Source organism: Chenopodium album, chromosome 19 (assembly GCF_948465745.1).
Source record: "Chenopodium album chromosome 19, dcCheAlbu1.1, whole genome shotgun sequence".
Lineage (NCBI taxonomy): Eukaryota > Viridiplantae > Streptophyta > Magnoliopsida > Caryophyllales > Amaranthaceae > Chenopodium > Chenopodium album.
The window spans coordinates 2,587,328-2,607,480 of record NC_137852.1 but is presented as its reverse complement, the minus strand read 5'-3'; the positions used below and the strand labels follow the sequence as shown (position 1 = coordinate 2,607,480).

Sequence of the window (20,153 nt, the reverse complement as noted above, 5' to 3'; positions counted from 1 at the left end):
TCGATTTGAAGTTGGGATGCTGCAAATCCATCTATACTTGAAAATGAAGATGATCCTGAACCTGCTGAAAAACTCAGACCATTGATGCAAGTCATGCAACTAAAACTGTAACAAGCGTATACTATGAGTTTATAGAACAGCATTCAGGAGGCGGAGGAAAGTAAATGAATGGTGTTTCAGAGGCTGGTTGCCTGTCTATCAAAGTATCAAGTACAGAGGCTACTAAATGAACACTTGCTACAAAAGTTGTGTATAAGAGAGATTCAAATTTTATAATACACTCGGGTGAGCCTCAAAAGTGTACCCAGCTACACATGGGCCAAGGCTATTTTCTTAATCCAGCCAAAAAGGAATAACAATTGATGTTACCATAGTTGGCAAATCTGAATACTTTTCCTTTCATTATCAGAATTGAAGTGATACAAGGATTTCTGAATATTTCATCGGAGATATAACACTTTCAATTTCTCATACAAGAGCAGACATCAAAAAAATTTAATTAGGATGCTCACAACCGAAAAAGTTACAGCTATAAATTCTAACTTTTGCCACTAGTTAAATACTAGTATCATATGACATCGACCCCAACATGGAATCCTAAATACCCAATTTACAACAAAACAGAGCAGCAGCAAAAAATTTCCCATCCATGTTACTATGTTAGTGCTGGTTAAAATCTTCATTTTAACGAACAACACAGTCCTTCTATGCCACACACTGCACCACCAATTACAAGGAATTTGAACGTTGCACAAGCATCTTTCCATTGGCATACCAAACATCTAAAAGCTGTTCAATAGACCACTAAGTGATGAGTGGCATTTCAGGGTTGCAGAAACATCTTTCCATTGGCATCTGCTGGACAAAAACATTTGAAAGTTGTTCGATCAAACTGCTGCTAAGCAAGGAGCTTGTGACAGTTTCTCCACTTGAATTAATTCACAGACCACCAATAGCCACATCCGCACCGTTAATATGAAAACAGGTGCTATATCTGACCTCATTTAGAAGTATCATCTTCCCAATCCTTTAATGCAGATTCTACCAGTTTTACTTTCTTTGAATTCTCACTGTTTACTAGAGAGAGTTTCTCGAGTGAGGACTTTAATTTGTCTAGCTGGGACTCTTGTACTAAGCCCTTCTTTTTGGAGGGGGTTCTCTGGTAGTTTGGCTTCATCTTCCCCTTGAGAGTTTGGGTGTACCTTCTCAACCTCCCATTTAATGCTTCAACAGAGGACTGCAAAGCATCCAACTCAACAGTTGTAAACCTGTCTGCAAAAGTAGCCAAATGTATATCAGCCCTTTTCTAAATTGACAAGGATTATTAAAAATGTGAATTGTTAAAATACAGACGACAAACAAATTGCTTTTCTTACAGATTCTTCTAGTGACTGGAGGGTTGCCACAAGCAAGTTTGGGGACTTTAATATTGTATTATATCCATTGTATATTATAGTAGAGTGGTACGATTGTATTTTACTATGGATTTGGGAATGCAGTAGCTGTAATCATAAACATTGCTAGTAACAAACAAAACTAGCTGTAAATAATATCCATACCAAGTTCTGACTTGAACTCACGCTCAGCTCTGGTCAATGGCTTCTTATGAATTCCTGGAAACTTTCTCAAGTTTTGCAAGCGGGTTTCCAGAAATTCATGGCGCTCAATTGCACGACTGATCCTATCATCAAGTTCTGGCTGTTTATTCTCAACATTCACAAGCCTCTGCTTAGCTTCACTTAATCGTGCATGCAGGTTATGAATAATTTTATTCAGATGAGGCCCATGATGCTTGAGTTCAAAATACACCTAGAAACAGGGGGAAAAAATCTGATTCAATAAGATAAACATAATATAAGGAGCCCACATAAGCAACATTGACTCAGATACCCAGTCGATTTGAAATCACAAAAATTATTACTCCATAAATTTTTGTCATACTATTCCCTTGCTTTATCTTTGGGGGCTGGAGAGGTGTTGTATATCCTCTAAATTCAATAGGGGATCCAGAAAGACCAAAATAGTGAGGATTATAGTCAAAGGCCACAACAAGTCAACAACGATATCTCAAACCCCCTTTAATTGAACAGATCAGACTAATAAAATCATTACAAGCATACCACAGTATTCATAAAAAAGAGCAACAAGGACAAGTAATATTAATTCAACTGGTTTAGGTCCCAAGTAATGCTCACATACATGAAAATACTTTCATTACCTTATGCGCATATTCCACGTAATTTTCATGGAAAAGCTTGAAATACTGATGCAGGGCTGAACGTCCTTCTATAGAATCAGCAGCAACAGTTCGCAAGTTAGATCCTTGTGGAACAATAACCATCTGAGGGCCAGCAAGGAGTTCTCTACTTATAATGTCTGGTGTGATCCTTTCTCTTGCTTCTTCTGACTTGGCAGGCCTCTTCTCTGTGTCTGTAAACCTAGGAACCAATATATCCCATGTTTTCATCTCTAGCACAATACATTCTCGAGAAGAAGTGACTCCAGCAATCCACGAGTATCCAAATGAATCAGATAGAACCACAAAACCACAAAGAGAAGAGGAAGCGCCTGTTGAACCCTCATATGTATTTACAACTGGATGTACAGATGGGGTTTTCATCATTTCATCCTTTCCACAGGTCTGATGCGTAAATGGTAGAAAGTGCAAAACTATTGAATCTACACCTCCATCGTGAAGGCAGTATATTCTCTCAGAAATAAGAGGATCAATAAACATAGAAATCAGTGAGTCACTATCCTTGATTTTAGGCAGAGCCAAATCTACAATAGCCAGTCTTAAAAGAGGAGGTGGATGACCAGACCAATCACAATAATCAAGTGGCTGGTCAAGCCTTACAACAGAAAACTGATCTGCAATTGATTCACATATCATAGCAAAACCTCGTATACGATCATGGGAATCAAATGAGAGATGAGGCGGATTCCCAGTTTGCCAAAGGGGTTGAATTTCGTCAGCAAGAGCATCAATTTGTAACTGTCCACCACTCCATGCAGTCACCAAGATCGAGTCCTTGCCGGCAGAGTTGTAAAGAAAACTCACAGCACGGCCACCACATTCTGCTCCCCGAAATCCAGGATCATCTTCCTCACCATGACAAACTTTACGAAGAGGGCCCTGGAAAAGTCATACTTCATAAAAATTATTGTTCCAAGTATGCTAGATACATCATTCATTTCTGAAGTTAGATAATCAAATAAAATACTTATAATGTAACAAAACACTGATTGCATGACTAAATCAATCTTCATATAGAGCCAATAACAGCCTAGTTTACCAGCATGGTGTTCCCAATCCACCCGACATAAAGCAAAAGTGACATGAGACAACAAAATTATAAACAGATTTACAGAAGCTCCATTCCCACCAAACAAAGTTGGCTCTTATCTTTTTAGCAAAAGCGTTTTTGCTAACAAGTAATAGTAACCCAATGAGTAAGCCTTTAAATCCTGTACCCCTGTGATTATCAGAAAACATCATTGAGAGTTGAGTATGATGATTAAAGGGAAAAAAAAAAAAAAATCTTTCTACAGTGTAGAGGCTACACAATTAAAATTTTAAAAAGTATAGGGGTACAAATTTGAAAGAAGATAGGCATAATAACATATTGCGGTAATTGATGGTAAAGGGGTACATGGTTGTAAAAAAAAAAAAAAAAAAAAGAATAATGACAAAAAAAAATGAAAAAATTGATAGTCAAGGGGTAGCTGAGAGCCTGACAGAGGAAAAAAATTCCCAAGATAAAAAGCTCATTGATTAGAGGAGCAGCAAAATATTTATAAAATTGAGTCAAATTTCAATCACGGATGGGTTAGATTAAATAGAGCTTTAGCCCACCCCAAAAAGGAAAACACAAACACACACTGGAACTAGTGGGGATCAAAAGTCAAACCCGATTTCTAATTAAACAAGGAAAAACCAAGTGTCAGATTCACTCATTCATTGAGACAACAATACAGGTATCGAAGCAAGTCTACAAGTAATCTAGAACCTGTGTTGAATTACAAAAACATAACCTGAGAGCTGTCCTGCATTACTTGGTATGTATTCAAAACATATGCTTCAATTCAATATAATTCAATTGCCCATCAGCAATTCAGCATGCACTTAAGCAACTGAAGAAAAGGCAAACCTGAAGTAAATTACGACAATTAAGGTATATACCTGCAATGAAAGTGAAGCATCTATCACCACATAAGGACAAGCTTTCACTGCTATGATGTTACTAGCTCCCTTTCCTTGGTCTAGTTCAGGAAATGTTGCTTCTAACCAAGATATAGCCAGACTTGAATTGCTAATAGCTGTTGAGTTGGTAGATTTCTGACCAAAAGTTTGGGCATCACTGTAAATCTCTACTATTGATTCCCACATGAATACACTGTAAAAAAATTTGAATAATAAGAGAGCTGCTCAAGGATCACGGATACTGGAGAAATACAAAATAAACATGAGTACATGACAAAACACTAATACCGAATGCGGAAGTCTGAATTTATAAATCACACTTTTTCCTTGTGTAAAACGTGATCCAAAATTGCAAATACCCAAAAAGGAATAGAAAATGATCCCAAAATAGCCAATGTGTTCAATAATCAGAACTACAGACCATTTTTGAGAAGCTTTCCTCAAATTTTGGAATTATTCCTGAACAATCCTACATTGAAATCAACAAAAGAAGAGCAAAATTTAAATCAGTCCACCTAAATTTTACTTTACTTCAAGAAGTATGTTCTGACCTCCTTCAACACCCTCACTTAGTTGCCCCATGCCTCATCACCAACAGAAATTGTCTACATGGTGCAAGAATAGGGCCAGGCTAGAGAGATACAGGAACTTGAAATCAGTGCCCTCGTCTGGTGTAATTGATGCTCCATTGCCCACTAAATTATGCAAAAGTGATACCACACTTCACTACCACCATTTATGACATAGGTTATGGCCTTCAGATCAGAGAGAGGGAAGGAAAGTGCACATGAGAGAGAAAGAAACAGCACAGCTGGTGAGTTTCTCATTTGGTTAAATGATTGCACAGAGAATATCTTCAGAGGAGGCCAAAGGGTTAGAGAGAGGTAAAAAGGTTTTACAGGGACTATCTTCATAAAGGAAAGAGCGGAGGCCAAAGGGTTGTACAGAGACACTCTTCGGAAAGGGAGGTCAACATTGGGAGGCAAGTGAGTGGAGAAAAAAGTTGAGTTGAAAAAATATTTAAGTACTGCGTGATTTTTTTTTTTTGTTTATTTGGTTATTAAAACCAAAAAAATGTTCTTTCCATTGTCGATTGTCTAATCATTTTTTTGGGGTGGGGACGAGGTAAATAAAAAGGGTACTACAAAGAAGCTCTGACAATCTAGGATAATCATAGTAAAAGTACTATTCTCTAATATCCATACCCGTTGCTAACCTTTACAAATTATGAGGCATGAGGAAAAGCAGATTAGATAAAGCAGAAAAACTATTATCTTCACAAAGCCTGAGATTTATACCATAATTAGACCTAGAAATGGATCTTTCCAATCAGGTATTGTACAAAATAATTCGAATTTGTTCAAAATGGTGGACGATATCGACACTTCTATAATCAGCTTGTGATGAAAATAAAATCAAAATGGTCATATAGATTTACAACTACGTTAGTTCACATTGTGGGTCAATATTAGTTTGGGTTATCTGGTTTCAGGTCAGATTCAGACCTGATACAGATCAATCAGAAGTAAAAAGGCATGATTTTATTTTGCCAAATCTAGCTAGTATTTAGCAAACTCTTCGAATTTCAATAGTAAATCAATATCATTTGATAGGTCAATAGAATTTGAGCAACGATATCAATAAACTGATCCAAATCTAACATAAGTTTTAGAAGATAATTTCACAGAACAACAACTGTATAGAAACTGTACCTTCCAAATGGGGCCACTGGGCAGAGAATGTAAACAGAGCCGTCACTAAACAAAACAAAAACCTGCAAAATGGCAAGGAGGAGACATTAGTAGCAAATAAAAAAATAAACAGCAATCACTCAGAGATCAGCTCTCTGTAGCTATTTTTTATTAAACTTCTAAGTACATGGCATATTAAACATGAAATCATAGTGTGAAATCAAAGTGTGAGGCTGCATCAGAAAAACAGACTTTATGAGCCCTCATCTAACCAACAAAGAGCATAACATATATAAACGGTCATTCACTATTAAAAATTTGAACCAATTCAATAGACTCTTATTGATCAGATCCAGCAGAACTCACACTAAATCTGTCCCATAAGTGATCACGCCCAAAGGAGAAATCGACAGGGCAAATTGACGACGCATGCCGGGATCTACCTGGCTCTATAGGCTGCAAATAGTACTCCTGCTCTGGCTGATCAAGAGCAGATGACAAATCAAATATTCTACAAAAGGAAACCAAAGGCAATTAGTCATAGTGGCATCAACAAGAAATAACATGGAGAAAAATAAGAGCTACACAGTACCTTTTTATATACCACAATCTGAAAATTAGTTTGATTTCGTGAGCTGAACTTAAAGTGTGACAGCTGTGACTCACAAAATCAAGCCCATATGCGAGTAATAGGAAGAAAGAGAGAACATATATTTATGGGACATATGTTTAACATTCAAAAAGTCACAAGTATCGTCAAGGCGCAAATGGTGTTGTATCAAACAAAGTTTCTTAAAAGGCAATTGCTTTCAAAAAAAAAAAATTTAAGGCACATTTTTTTATATCCAAAAACAGAATCTACACATAATGTTCAGGAATGAGCAGTGTACAAAGCAATTAACACACCAAAACAACATCAACCACAATTATATATTCTATACATGACTACAATAATAAATCCCCTTTGTCGATTGTTCATACTATTATAACGTTTTTTTAAAAAGGACGGGGGGTTATTACCTGAAAACTGAATCAGAAGAAAGAACTGCAATATGTGTATCACTATAAGGATGCCATGTCACTTGCAATATGCGGATAGCACTATTACTTTTATCATAAACTTCAGAACCAACAGGGACAGTCCTGCATGCAAGAATAAGATTGTGAATAAGCAATAAATAGTGAATGCCCAGTAAGACGCCAAAATGTAAGTTTGTACTATATTAGGCAGAACCGCAGAGCACTACTAATTTCCTACAATTATTCAGAAAACTTTTCAGTGTTTATTACATCAAGTTTTAAATGCTGCCTCAAAATTTTCAGAAAAAAGCACTAAAACAACCCTCACTTAGAAAGGACTGCAGGCATTGCATTCAGGAAAGAAAGAGCAAAGAACTCCATCTTTCAAATCTCGCTTATCTGAGTCTCTTTTTCCTTTGTGCTAAAATTTGCATTAGCAATCAGCATCACCAACTCTCAACTCAATCCCCTAAGAACCCACAACCCACATTCACCCCATAATACCTTTCTGGTATCTCCCTTGCACTTTAGATTTTAAAAGTAGCATGAAGTCGAGAATTTATTTCTAGTTAAAAAGGCCTTCGAAACATTATAACTTCTGCAAAATTGCATGATCACAATATCATTGTAACCACAATAATTCTCTTAATGTCAGTAAGAGATCATAGTGACTGGCAATAAGGGGGGGGGGAAGCAACATTAAATTGATAAGTTCCATTTCACCAGCCCTGCCCAATTTAGGGAATAAATGAAGAAAAAACATGAAGCATCCCAATTGCCTGAGAAACCTCAACTCCTAAAGCATCAAGAAAATTCTGAAAGAAACTTTGATGGCATGAAAGGCAACAGAGCATACACACTTAAAACACACGCTATATGCTCTATATATTGTTAGCAATAACATGTCTGTATAAGGCATACCTGCAAATACTTGAACCATCCTTTGCAGAAGTACATCCATAAAGGTACATGACACATATGCAATCAGAACCAGCAAGAAGCAATGCTGATCCATTTCTATTAATTGAGATTTTGGTAACATGAAAGTCGAGTTCAATATCTGTTTGCAGCACCTATGACAAGGATGGAATCATCAATAAGTAGAGTCAAAAATAATTATCCACAAGACAAAAGGCACCATAAAATACTATTTTTAACACAAGACTAATGCAAGAAGGATAAAAAAAAAAACATACACATGGAAAAGATTGGTTTGACAATTTGGACTTTAATTAATCCAAATAATGAATACCACACATCAGGGCATGATATAAACCTTTTCAAACTATCTTCTACTTCAACATAGAAACTTGATATATAACTCTTATTTCCAACTTTAGTATTTCCTTAAGTGCTAGCCAATGATTGTGCAACATCAACTTCTGTAAGTAAATATTTCTATGATTGAACTAAGCAATCTCACAAAGAAAAGAGGACATGGACTTCACATGTACATAAAAGTATAAACCTTCTTAAATAGTAATAACAATTCAATTTTTCCCAGTTGCCGGGATGGTTATATGACATTAAGTTCTCTCATCATGATGCATAATAAATTCTTCTTTCTTGACCGGTATTGGCACTTATTTTTTCCACTTAGGTGACCAGAATTCATACTATAAGGTAACATTTTCACTCACCAGGAAAACACAGTGAGGATAGTAATGAATCTATCCGGCAAGCATATCATATGGAGAAAGACTATGACCCCTAGGACGAGGGGAAGACTACAAGCTAGGCGATTTAACTTGAATGTCAGACTTGCAGCGACAAACTGCCTTTTCCTGGCAATCTCTAATTCTCCATCACCGCCCTACCTCCCCCACCCCCCCACCCCCCCCCCCCCCCAAAAGATTACCCAAAAACCATATCTTCCCGCCTAATGTACTCAATCAATCAATCAAAGCCTTAATCCCAAAAGTGGGGTCGGCTAACATGAACCAAATTTGATTATTCCGTGTAGTCATCAACATAAATCTTTCTCCTCCATCCCTTACGATCCAAAACTTCATCCTCACGTAAATCCATGCACTTCATATCCTTCCTCACTCCTTCCAACCAAGTCATCTTTGGTCTCCCTCTTCCTCGTTTAATCCCTCCATGGTCCCACTCTTCCACTCTTCGCACCGGTGCACCCTCGGGTCTCCGTCTTACATGTCCAAACCAACGCAGACGATTTTCCCTTAATTTATCTACAATGCCCGCCACACCTACTTTCTTGCGAATAACCTCATTTCTGATTCTATCTCTTAAAGTGTTTCCACACATCCACCTTAACATGCGCATTTCCGTAACCTCCATCTTTTTAATATGCTCTTTCTTAGAAGCCCAACATTCTGTACCATAGAGCAACACTGGTCTTATGGCAGTCCTGTAGAATTTTCCCTTCAACTTTAAGGGAATGCTGCGGTCGCATAACACTCCCGTGGCCGCTCTCCATTTAAGCCACCCTGACTTAATCCTGTGGGTCACGTCTTGATCAATGTCACCATTCTTCTGGATGATCGACCCTAGGTACTTAAAACATTCACTCATGGTCAAATCCTTTCCATCCAAACTCACCACTTCATTGCTTGTCCCCCTCTGAGTGCCAAAACGACATACCAAATATTCAGTCTTACTCCGACTTAGCTTAAACCCTCTAGATTCCAACCTTTGCCTCCATTGCTCCAACTTGGCATTAACCCCATCCTTAGTCTCATCCACCAAAACGATATCATCTGCGAACAGCATACACCATGGAACCTCATCTTGAATTGGTCTAGTTAATTCATCTAGAACCGTTGCAAAAAGAAAAGGGCTTAATGCAGACCCTTGATGCAATCCGATTGTAATAGGGAAATCTTTTGTCAACCCTCCGCATGTCCTCACATTTGTTGACACATCCCGATACATATCCTTAACTAGGTCTACATACCTTCGTGGGATACCTTTCTTCAACATTGCCCACCAAAGTATCTCTCTTGGCACCTTGTCATATGCCTTCTCTAAATCAATAAAGACCATATGAAGATCTTTCTTCTTTACCCTATAAAACTCCATCATTTGTCTTATCAAATGGATTGCCTCCATAGTAGATCTCCCAGGCATAAAACCAAATTGGTTATCTGAAATGCTTGTGCATGCCCTCAACCTTTGTTCAATCACCCTTTCCCACAACTTCATAGTATGGCTCATAAGCTTAATTCCTCGATAGTTAGAACAATCTTGAGCGTCTCCTTTGTTTTTATAAACCGGGACCAAGGTGCTCTTCCTCCAATCTTGTGGGATCCTTGTAGCCGTCCATATCTTGTTGAAAAGGTTTGTTAACCAATCAATACCAATCTTACCCAAACACCTCCACACCTCTATCGGTACCCCATCAGGGCCAACCGCCTTCTTAGGTTTCATCTTCCTCAGTGCAATCTCCACCTCTACTCTCCTAATCCTTCGCACATACTCCATGTTGATTTCTTCATCACTCATAGAGGTATCTCCTATCACAACTCCATTACTTCCATTAAATAATTCATCGAAGTACCCCTTCCACCTGTCCTTGATGCCCTCCTCTTGCACTAGGACCATTTGGTTCTTATCTTTGACACACTTCACCATGCCAATATCCTTCCTTGCCTCTTGTCTTCTCTTTGCCATCTTATAAATGATCCTTTCTCCCTCCTTGGAATCAAGCTTTTCATAAACCTCCTGATATGCCTTTTCTTTTGCTTGGCGAACAGCTGCCTTTGCCTTACTCTTAGCCTCCTTATACGCTGCAAAGGTTTCATCACTCCTACATTTTCCTAAGGCTTGATAGCATTCCCTTTTTTGCTTAATTACTGCTTTCACCTCTTCATTCCACCACGAAGTATCTCTCTGTACCGAAGTTCTTCCCCTTACTTCCCCTAAGACCTCTTTGGCCACTCTTAGGAAACAGTTCTTCATTCGTACCCAAGTCATGTCCGGATCCACCTCTCCATCCCAATCCGCTTCTTCAATTACCTTTTCTGTAAAAACCTTAGCTTTTGCATCCCTTAGGGTCCACCATCTTATCCTTGGTTCTTCTTGTCTAACTTTTTTCTTCGCCTTCTCTTTCAGACGAATAGTCATTACCAATAGCCGGTGTTGGGTGACCACACTCTCCCCTGGGATAACCTTACAGTTTATGCAACTTTGTCTATCTATGCTCCTTGTGAGCAGGAAGTCTATTTGAGTTGCATTTGCTCCATTCCGAAAAGTTATCAAGTGTGAATCCCTCTTCTTAAACCAAGTATTAGCCAAAATTAAATCATATGATTGGGCAAAATCCATAATAGCTTCACCACCGGCGTCCCTCTGCCCATACCCAAAGCCTCCATGGACACTCTCATAGCCATCTCGGCTCGCCCCAACGTGCCCATTTAGATCCCCTCCAATATATAACTTCTCTGAGTGGTGGACACCCTGCACCACCTCGTCTAGGTCCTCCCAAAATTGTCGTTTCTCTTCTGCATCTAAACCCACTTGGGGAGCATAAGCACTGATAACATTCACAATCTCCTTGCCACATAGCAACTTCAGCCTTATCAACCTATCGTTCTTCCGATAGACCTCGATCACCTCTTTTGCCAACCTCTCATCGAGAACCACACCAACTCCGTTCCTAATGTACTGCATTATAATAATAATTAGCTAAAGTACAGCTAACTTTGTTTGCAGAAGTCATTCGGAACTCGTAATTTCTAACCTGAGTAGTTCAATCAGCCTTATAAAGCTAGTAATCATGAAGAAATATCGAACAATTGCAAAAGGAACAAGAAAATAAAATCCTCTAGTCGATACACTGCTAAATCCTTCTATTTCTTGTTTCTTAGGTACAAAACCTAACAAATTTCAGCTCAAATAACCCTTCAAATCAATGCATTATACCCCCGAACTCCATAAACCCTAAACCCCTGACAATTCCAAAACAACAACACAAACAAAAAATCCAAAATCAAACACAAACACAATTCAATTAGGTCAAAATAAAAAGAGAAATCAAACCTTAGAAGGATGAGCAGCAACAACAGAAGTAGGTTCAGGTTCACCCAAACGAACAGACAAACGATGAAGACAATTCTTCTCAGAATCCCAATAGTAAATTCTAGAAGCTCCATCCCAAGCCATTAGATTCGTCGCAAACCTTTTCTCCGGCGAACTTCCGCCTCCATCGACGGCGGCGACAGAGGAGAAGACGGGATGATCTTGAAGAGGAAGCCATTGAAGCTGCTTGTCATTGGGAGTTGAAGAAGAAGGAGATGAAGAAATAGCTAGGGTTTTCGATTTCTGCTGATTTTTCTCACTGCTAGTTTCTGCAATGTCGAAATTGAACTTCATTTTTCTGGAAATTCAGTTTTTAATTTCTCTGTTAATTCAATTTGGGTGAGTTTACGAGAGAGCAAAAAATGGAGGGAGAATTTTTGCAGATTTACAAGTGTGGGAGAGTGTTTTGTTTGAGGTGGAGGTGCACGAGTATGAAATACTTAACGGGCTTTTTTGCTAGTAATTGAGCTATTTTGTTGGGTTATATTTGGATCCATCATTAACTGGTTACGAATGAAGTGGATCCCAAATCCAAATTACGGAGTAGCTCAAATTGAAATTTCAATTCTTCGAGCCTGTTCTGATTTGCTGAACTGAAGTGCTTGTAGCTGAATTAAATTGTTTATAAGAGAAAGAAATTAAGAACTGAACTGATTGGAGCTGAGCTAAAATTAAGCTGATGATTATAGGCCTTTCATGTGTTCACAAATCGCAACTCAAGTGACTTCATGGCCTGACTTGGTTTGATTTGAATGTTTGGTTTTATTAAAAGTTAATCATGTTTTTACATTAATTATGATTTAGTAAATAGTAATGGAAAGACTGATGCAAAAGATCTATCAATCTTGGGTCGTTATCTTTTGAAAATTATACGTAGTAATGAAAGTATTGCAAAAAAACAAAATCCGTGGTAATTATTTGTGAAAATGCAATCAATCAATTATTTAATTTAACACTACAATGGTGTACCAACGAGAACAATTGTTGGTGTGCCTTAATCTTCATTTGCATAAACTTGCTTGTAATGTTTAATTTACAGAGATAGTTTGGGGTGCTTTATAAACAATGGTTAACAACAACAATTATAATGAAAATTCATCACACTTCTTATAACTGTAAAATGGTGTAAAAGTGTTGAAGATAGATATATAATTACAAATTATATAGGAACAACTTAAAAAACACTTGCTACTTTACTAGATGCACTCCTTTGGAGGGCTAAGAAAATTGCAGGAGCCTTCGGCTTGCCTACTGATATTCATACTAATAGTTCCTCTCTTCTTAATTATATACATAATCTTCATCCTTCGTAAACGCCCTACGAACTTCCCATCCCGCCATCCCCCCGCCCCCAAATAAAAAAACTGTACAATACAGGAGATTATAACTAAGCTGATGAGAAGTGAGATGAAATCGATCGTACAATTCATCTCTCAACTACCAAACACGAGTTAAAGGCCTCTAAGGATATTTGTGTCTGTCAATCCTATGTTGTTATGGATAAGTTTTTCATGAACTTCTTGAAATGTATCAATTTATATGTACGATACTGAAAATCCTGCATAAAGAAAGTGAATTTGTGAGTTAATAATAATAGGTAGGTACATACAATCATGTTGCAATTGTTGGATTTATAAGTAGACAAATAGGTGATCAAAGCTTTTTTCAAAAGAATATGATTTGTTGGGACATGGAAATCTTACCTTTAAAATAATGTACGAAGATTCCTTTTTTTTACGAGAGACTGTACGAAATTTATCTCTAACGCTCTAAATTTGTACATGCTTCACTTCTTTCTTTCTTCATGTAACAACTTTTCATATCTAGGAAATCCTTTCTTACAAGCTGAATTAACCTACATACAACAATTTGATTGACAAATAAGTTAGAATTCAAATAATTGATGAAAAGAAAATCTTTGTAAGGCAAAGGATTTTTAAAAGTCAAATTAAGATGTACTCCCTCCGTTCCACAATGATGTTCCTGTTTTGATATTTTTGTGAAAATTAAGGAAGATGGAGATTCTGAGAATATCATTAATTGTAGATAAAGATTCTGTCCAGCTGTTTAAGTACCCCATGTGTTCCATTTAATTGCTGTCCCCTTTTAACGGAAAAAATTTGTAAATTGCTTGGAAGCATGTGCTGATTTAATTACAAGGAATAGTTTAACAACCAATAAAATTACAGCAAAATGAAATTTCAGATTGCCGCCAACTCCAAAATTTACACCAAACTTAAATTTCACCTAATTGTTAAACGTTGAACTAATTAATGAGTCAGACTAAAATGAGGATATATTAGGCATTTTAATTTTTCTGTAAGGGTAGACATGGAAAAAAAATATTAACAAAAAAAGGAAAGATTCCAAAACAAGAACATCATTTTGAAACACCCAAAATGGAAAACAGGAACATCATTGTGGAACGGAGGGAGTAATGAACAAAAGGATCATCTCTCTCTTATATTACAAAACCAAATGTTATCTACAATGACTTTTAACTGTAACGAAGAAATATGCAATTTTTAAAGAGATGCTTTAGACCCTTTAATCTTGAAGTTAAATTTTCAATGTACGGGACCCATATAGGCATATACTACCTAGGAAGTTCTAAGATATGCTTAATTAACATGTTTAAAGTAGCAACTGTGTCAAGACCATCAACATGTCAATTATGCTACCTATATAATTAAAAAAAACATGTCAATTTTTGATGATTCAGACTAAGAAAGGATTCCAAAACCTGATTAAAAGAGAACCTTACAGACAATGGCTTTTTTTCATTGTCACTTTATACAACTCATTCAATTTTTCTCTTATATTAACATCAGAATTACGTCATTTTAGGTTTATAATTTTCTTGATTAAATCATTTATTTCTTTCTTCCCATAATTAGTAATACAAGTGGATTCATAGACAAAGCTTACTCAATTGTCCAATATATATGTCTTCATCAATGGATAAGTTGTCCCTACCTTTGCATATTCCGTAGACCAAAGGGTTTCTTGCTTTATTTAATTTTCATTACTATAATACCAATTTGATGTAGATATTTATTATGAACATATGGACCTAATTAACCGCCCATCCCTAAATTCATTTATTCCGTTACACATCATGATGTAACTAAGTGGTATTTTTTCACATATCGGATTGATTATGAGTTCATGACCTATTGGAGAGTGGTGTTTTTTCACATATCGGATTGATTATGAGTTCATGACCTATCCCTCCAATCACCCATCGAGAACATAAAGTCGTGATGTTAGTATTACTTGAATTACTAACATGTGGTTGTTATTTTGAAACAAAGGGAGAATTATTAGCTAAATAAATCTCACTCGTTGTAGTAACAAGGATAAGTTTACAAATATCTAATATTTGGTGTCAATTTACGACCCTATTCAAGATAAGTTCAAAGTATGATGATGGATGGAGTTCGTTACACTTATAATGTTAAGAAGCTAAAGTTTGTATAGTAATCAAAAGAAAAGGACAGAAAACTAAATATACTATATTATAAAATGTCATGATTAAGCAACTAATACGCATGAAGAATACACCTAATTCAATAATGCAACAAATAACCAAATAACAAATTAACGATCACAGTGTAATAGATTCTATTATGATATTGTGGCTCTAATCACTCCACAACTCTAGATAATCATGCATGTATGCCTACTTCACCATTTTGTTGTATTTCTTTGATTACGTATAACTTCTAATCCAATTTTATGCATGTGATGTGATCCCCTCACTCGTACTCTACGCGAGGTTGTCAAAAAATCTATAAGCGGGGACCTCATATCAATACAAGAATAAAATAATTAGGTGTTACCGAGTACTTTTTATTTAGAGTTAGGAAAAGCATATAGCAACACCAAATTGAATTTAATACCGCGTTAAATTATAAGTACTTATATTATTCCGTATCAAAATTAGTTTTTTTTTCTGTCGGAAAGAGGTGTCCTTACAATTGGAAACTTCCTTCCTAAAAGACCCTCGCGTATTGACAAAAAATCTATTCAACCCTTAAATACGACACAACTATTTACGAAAAAAATGTCCCTATATGTTAGAAGTATTGATAATCTTTCGGGGTCTTATTCCTTAGGAAGGGTGGGTTTGGATTTGAAAATGATGTATTGAGTGTATTCAAGAGTAGGAAAAAGATCTTAAATTAAAAAACAAAACAAAATATCCTAAATTAGTGTTTGCATATTAAAAGCATTATTAGAGTATTAAAATTAGTGGTAAGATGGTAGGTTTTGACTGAATAAAAATGTTACGTTGAAAATTTCACAGCAATTTCGTGCGAAAGCACTAGTCAATTTTAAGGTAAGACTTCCCCCCAACGCTTACTATAAGTTGCTCCCAATCTTGATTATTCTTTGCCACACCAAGAAAATATAAATCTAGGTGTTATAAATTAATATTTGTCAATTTTGGACAACATGTTATTTTATAATACGAAGTACGAATTAATAAATTACATTTAAAATCCGTCAATCAAGCTCAAAGAATCTCTTAAGAGCTAAGACTAGTACTTGTTTATGGCTTATTCAATCGTCATGGCTTAGGTGGTTATATTATAAGGACATATAACTCATTAATGATCATCCTCTAATCGAATCTGATCTTCACATTTTTTATGTTTCAAACTTATGTTCTCATTTAAACCCAATTTTCTGTTTAGAATAATTTTGAATTTTACACGAATACGGAGTACTAGAATTTATTCCGTTTCTCTTTTCATTTTCTAAATGAAGTGTTCATATGTACAAAAACGAGTAGTAACACTTTATAGATATTCTCGGGGATTATTATGAGAGGCGGGTATATGGTAAGACATGGGTACGGAGTAATTAAAGTTGAAAATGTCAAATTATCTTTCAATCCATTCATACAGCTATAGATCGAATTATCCTATGCCAGGCCACTTTATTTAAATTAAAGTTCCAGATCATAAATTTCTAGCTTTGAGACATTACAACTGTTTTAGTGGTACAGCACCCCACTCTTGATTGGTTTATCTTCTTTATAAAGATATGCTATTAGGAATTAATTAGTGCATAGCTAATTAGCTTAGCTTGGCATCTTTTTAATGATATTCTACCAACTCATCAAAGCCACCTAGCAAACATAAACCTATTACTTACACTTTTTAGCTGCCAATTTTGTGTAATCAATTTTAAATCCCATGCTAATAATAATTTCATCATGTACCAACCAAATTAATTACTAGTATAATAATTTTGCAATATATTTTTGTAAATTCGACAAATAACAAATAAAAAATGAGTCGTTTTAGTAACTACTCGATTGGGTTGCTAACGTGGGACATTGGTCATTTATCTTTTAGTAAAGGGTTACTTAATTTTGTATTTTTGTCATCGACTTAGAGAAAGGGGTAAGGGGATTTCTTAAAATGAAATTAACTTTAACTTGCAATAAAATTGAGCTAGGGATGGAGGGAACTTACAGCTTCAATGTCAATCCTGTAAACAAGAAGCTTTTTTCGTTCTCGACAACTTGTCCTATAAGCAACAACCACGTGCCCAACCGCCAAGACGTAAGAACATATGAATAGTGCAACCTCGGTGCCTCTAGTGTACCCTCTCTCGGCAACATTTGCACCACCAAACACGAACGGGGCTTTTAATGATACAAACACCAACGAAAGTACCGAACATATTGTTACCACCCACAAATAGGGCCCGCGTGACAACTTCGGCCCATCACAACAGCTATACACACCTATACACAACAAGTTGTTCTCAATACATTAATTTTAACACATAACATAAAATTTTAATACGATATCAGACTTATTATCACCAATCGTTAAACACGGTGTTTAAAATTTTAAACACGGTGTTTAAACTCGCTAATTATCACATTTTTTATGGTACATAGGTTTATTGGTATGTACAACAGTACATATATTTAGCAATTACAGAGAAAGTGAATTGTCATACGTATTAAGAAAAAAAAATGCAAAGATTAATTAGACTTATTTCATATGGGATTTTGAGAATGTAGAGCATTATTAATAACCAACTTTAATAATTTATTCAGAAAACACATGAAATCGCCTAACAACAATTGGGCCAACTACTGTCAGAAAAAATGTATATATAATAATAAACCAATTGCCAATTAAGCCAACTAGTTTACTGGACTTATTAAGCCCTTAATTAGTCAATTCTGATATGTAAGCGCATAAGGTAGGTTAAGATATAAACTTCTTAAACTAATCAATGGTGACCATCAAATTTCAAGTTTTGGCATGAAAATTAAGTACTTAATAATTTACTGAATTTGGAAATCTTATAAGACGATAATAACATAACGAGTTAGCTTAACAAGTACCCATGGACACTCGTTAGAAAAATCACGAATAATGCAATAAATTAAAGTTATTCCCTATTCCTAAAACAGTTGTACCAAATTAATACAACCCGATCACTTGCCATACCATGACTAAAAAAAATCATTATTGGCTGTGTAAGCCCATACGGCAATATTATGTTAGACCGTCTGATACAAGAATTTACGAAAAAAACACGAAAACTTACAGATGATGACGAGGGACCGAAGGATGGAGATCAACGGAATATCAACAAGCGAGTATCTGAAATCATAATTGGCAAGGTGGGAGGACAACGACTGAGGAGACAGAAAAGGAGACGAAGCAGAGAACAAAGCAGAAGGTAATATGGTATCCGCAACAGCAAGAAGAACAGGAGCAGAGAAGAACAAAAAAGAGATTAGTAAAGTAATTAAGAAAAACACTGTTTTTATCGCTCTAATCACCCTTATTGATTTCTCCTCCTTAAGAAACCCCATATTTTTCATCTTTTTTCCTTCCCTTCGAGTTTTCAAATAATTCGAGGCGAGTCCGAGTACGAGCTCGAGTCCGTAATATGTACAAAAATAGATAATTTGGGGGATAGATAGACAGAAATAATTAGAAGAGGAGAATTGTGTAAGGGGGGAGTGGGAAGGTTTTAATAGAGAAGGGGGAATAAAAGGGGAGAAGGAGGCGTTGAGAAATTTGACCAAGAGTAGGAAGAGTCGTGGGGTGTTATGATGACGTGGAATTTTTAAAATTTTAATTTTGATTAAAAAGTTAAATATTTGGTGAGAGGAAGTTGGAGTTAATTAAAAGACAAAGATTAGGAAATTTACATACGCGGACGTTACTCGTCAAAGAAAGCTCACTTTGTATTTGCCCACTTCTTTCATTTCTTCTAGGGGGTGTTTGGTTCAAGCATATTAGGTATAAGGTATGGGTTTGGAATGACCAAAACCCATACCTTGTGTTTGTTTCTTGAAATTTCATTTTTCAAACCCATACCTCAAACCCCCAAGGTATGGGTTTTTGAAACCCAAGGAAGGAGGTGGGTATGGCTCATACCCATACCTTTAGGTTTAAAATTAAAAGGAAAACTATCATTCCTAGATAAGAACCAAACACATGAAATCAAGTATCAAGTTCCAACCCCATACCACCCAGGTTTCATTCCTCATTCCAAACCTATACCATTGTTTGAACCAAACGCCCCCCTAGACTTAACGGCTTTAACTAAAAAGTCTTCCTCAAGTTACTATCAATATAAATGTAATGTACTTTTTTGTAATTTGCCCCCTTCACTAAACTACAAGAGTTAGGAGACATTGATTTGTTTTGTAAATGTAATACTCGCTAGTAATTGTCATAGATTTAAATTTATGTAATAGGTGTTTAACCTTTTGAAAAATACGTACAACATCTATTCGTATGATGTAAATTTAAAAAGAATAATAAATTTTCAAAGAGTACATATAAAAGTAACCCTACGCAAGCAACGGCGAATATTATAACTTTGACAAATTGGGTATTATAACATTGATAAAAGTTGAAATTACAATCAACAATTAGATTTGTTTTTTATTTTTTGAATTTTTGCTTGAAAGGTGGAAGATATCATAAGGTCTAGAATTTTGTTTTTTGAACATGTGTAAATGTTGATGTGGTTGAGTTGATTTTAATTGTTCAATTATTCAAATCTTATGACATTATTTTTGTCATTATACATGATATTTATGAATGCGCACACATTTATTATGATGCTTATGTGGGGAAAACAGTGATCATCAGTATGTGAAAGATATCAAAAGGATAGAATTCGAATCTATTTGTTGATAGCAA

At 35.9% G+C, this 20,153-nt stretch overlaps 2 protein-coding genes across 2 annotated transcripts; both read right to left on the bottom strand.

Annotated features, from left to right (window-relative positions):
• Positions 1 to 382: 382 nt before the first annotated feature.
• Positions 383 to 12,285, bottom strand: LOC145595023 (nuclear pore complex protein NUP88-like). The gene is made up of 10 exons (XM_081651376.1): positions 11,917 to 12,285; positions 7,837 to 7,988; positions 6,916 to 7,038; positions 6,262 to 6,406; positions 5,917 to 5,978; positions 4,184 to 4,397; positions 2,219 to 3,136; positions 1,560 to 1,809; positions 1,000 to 1,272; positions 383 to 855 (listed from the first exon to the last, which is right to left on the bottom strand). Exons 1-9 carry the CDS (start codon positions 12,247 to 12,249, stop codon positions 1,001 to 1,003), a joined length of 2,469 nt encoding a protein of 822 aa, XP_081507502.1. The 5' UTR covers positions 12,250 to 12,285; the 3' UTR covers positions 383 to 855; position 1,000.
• Positions 12,286 to 13,037: 752 nt separating this feature from the next.
• On the bottom strand, positions 13,038 to 18,942 carry LOC145595195 (uncharacterized). Its single transcript, XM_081651576.1, has 4 exons — positions 18,538 to 18,942; positions 17,442 to 17,716; positions 13,659 to 13,810; positions 13,038 to 13,513 (listed from the first exon to the last, which is right to left on the bottom strand). Exons 1-3 carry the CDS (start codon positions 18,815 to 18,817, stop codon positions 13,742 to 13,744), a joined length of 624 nt encoding a protein of 207 aa, XP_081507702.1. The 5' UTR covers positions 18,818 to 18,942; the 3' UTR covers positions 13,038 to 13,513; positions 13,659 to 13,741.
• Positions 18,943 to 20,153: the final 1,211 nt, after the last annotated feature.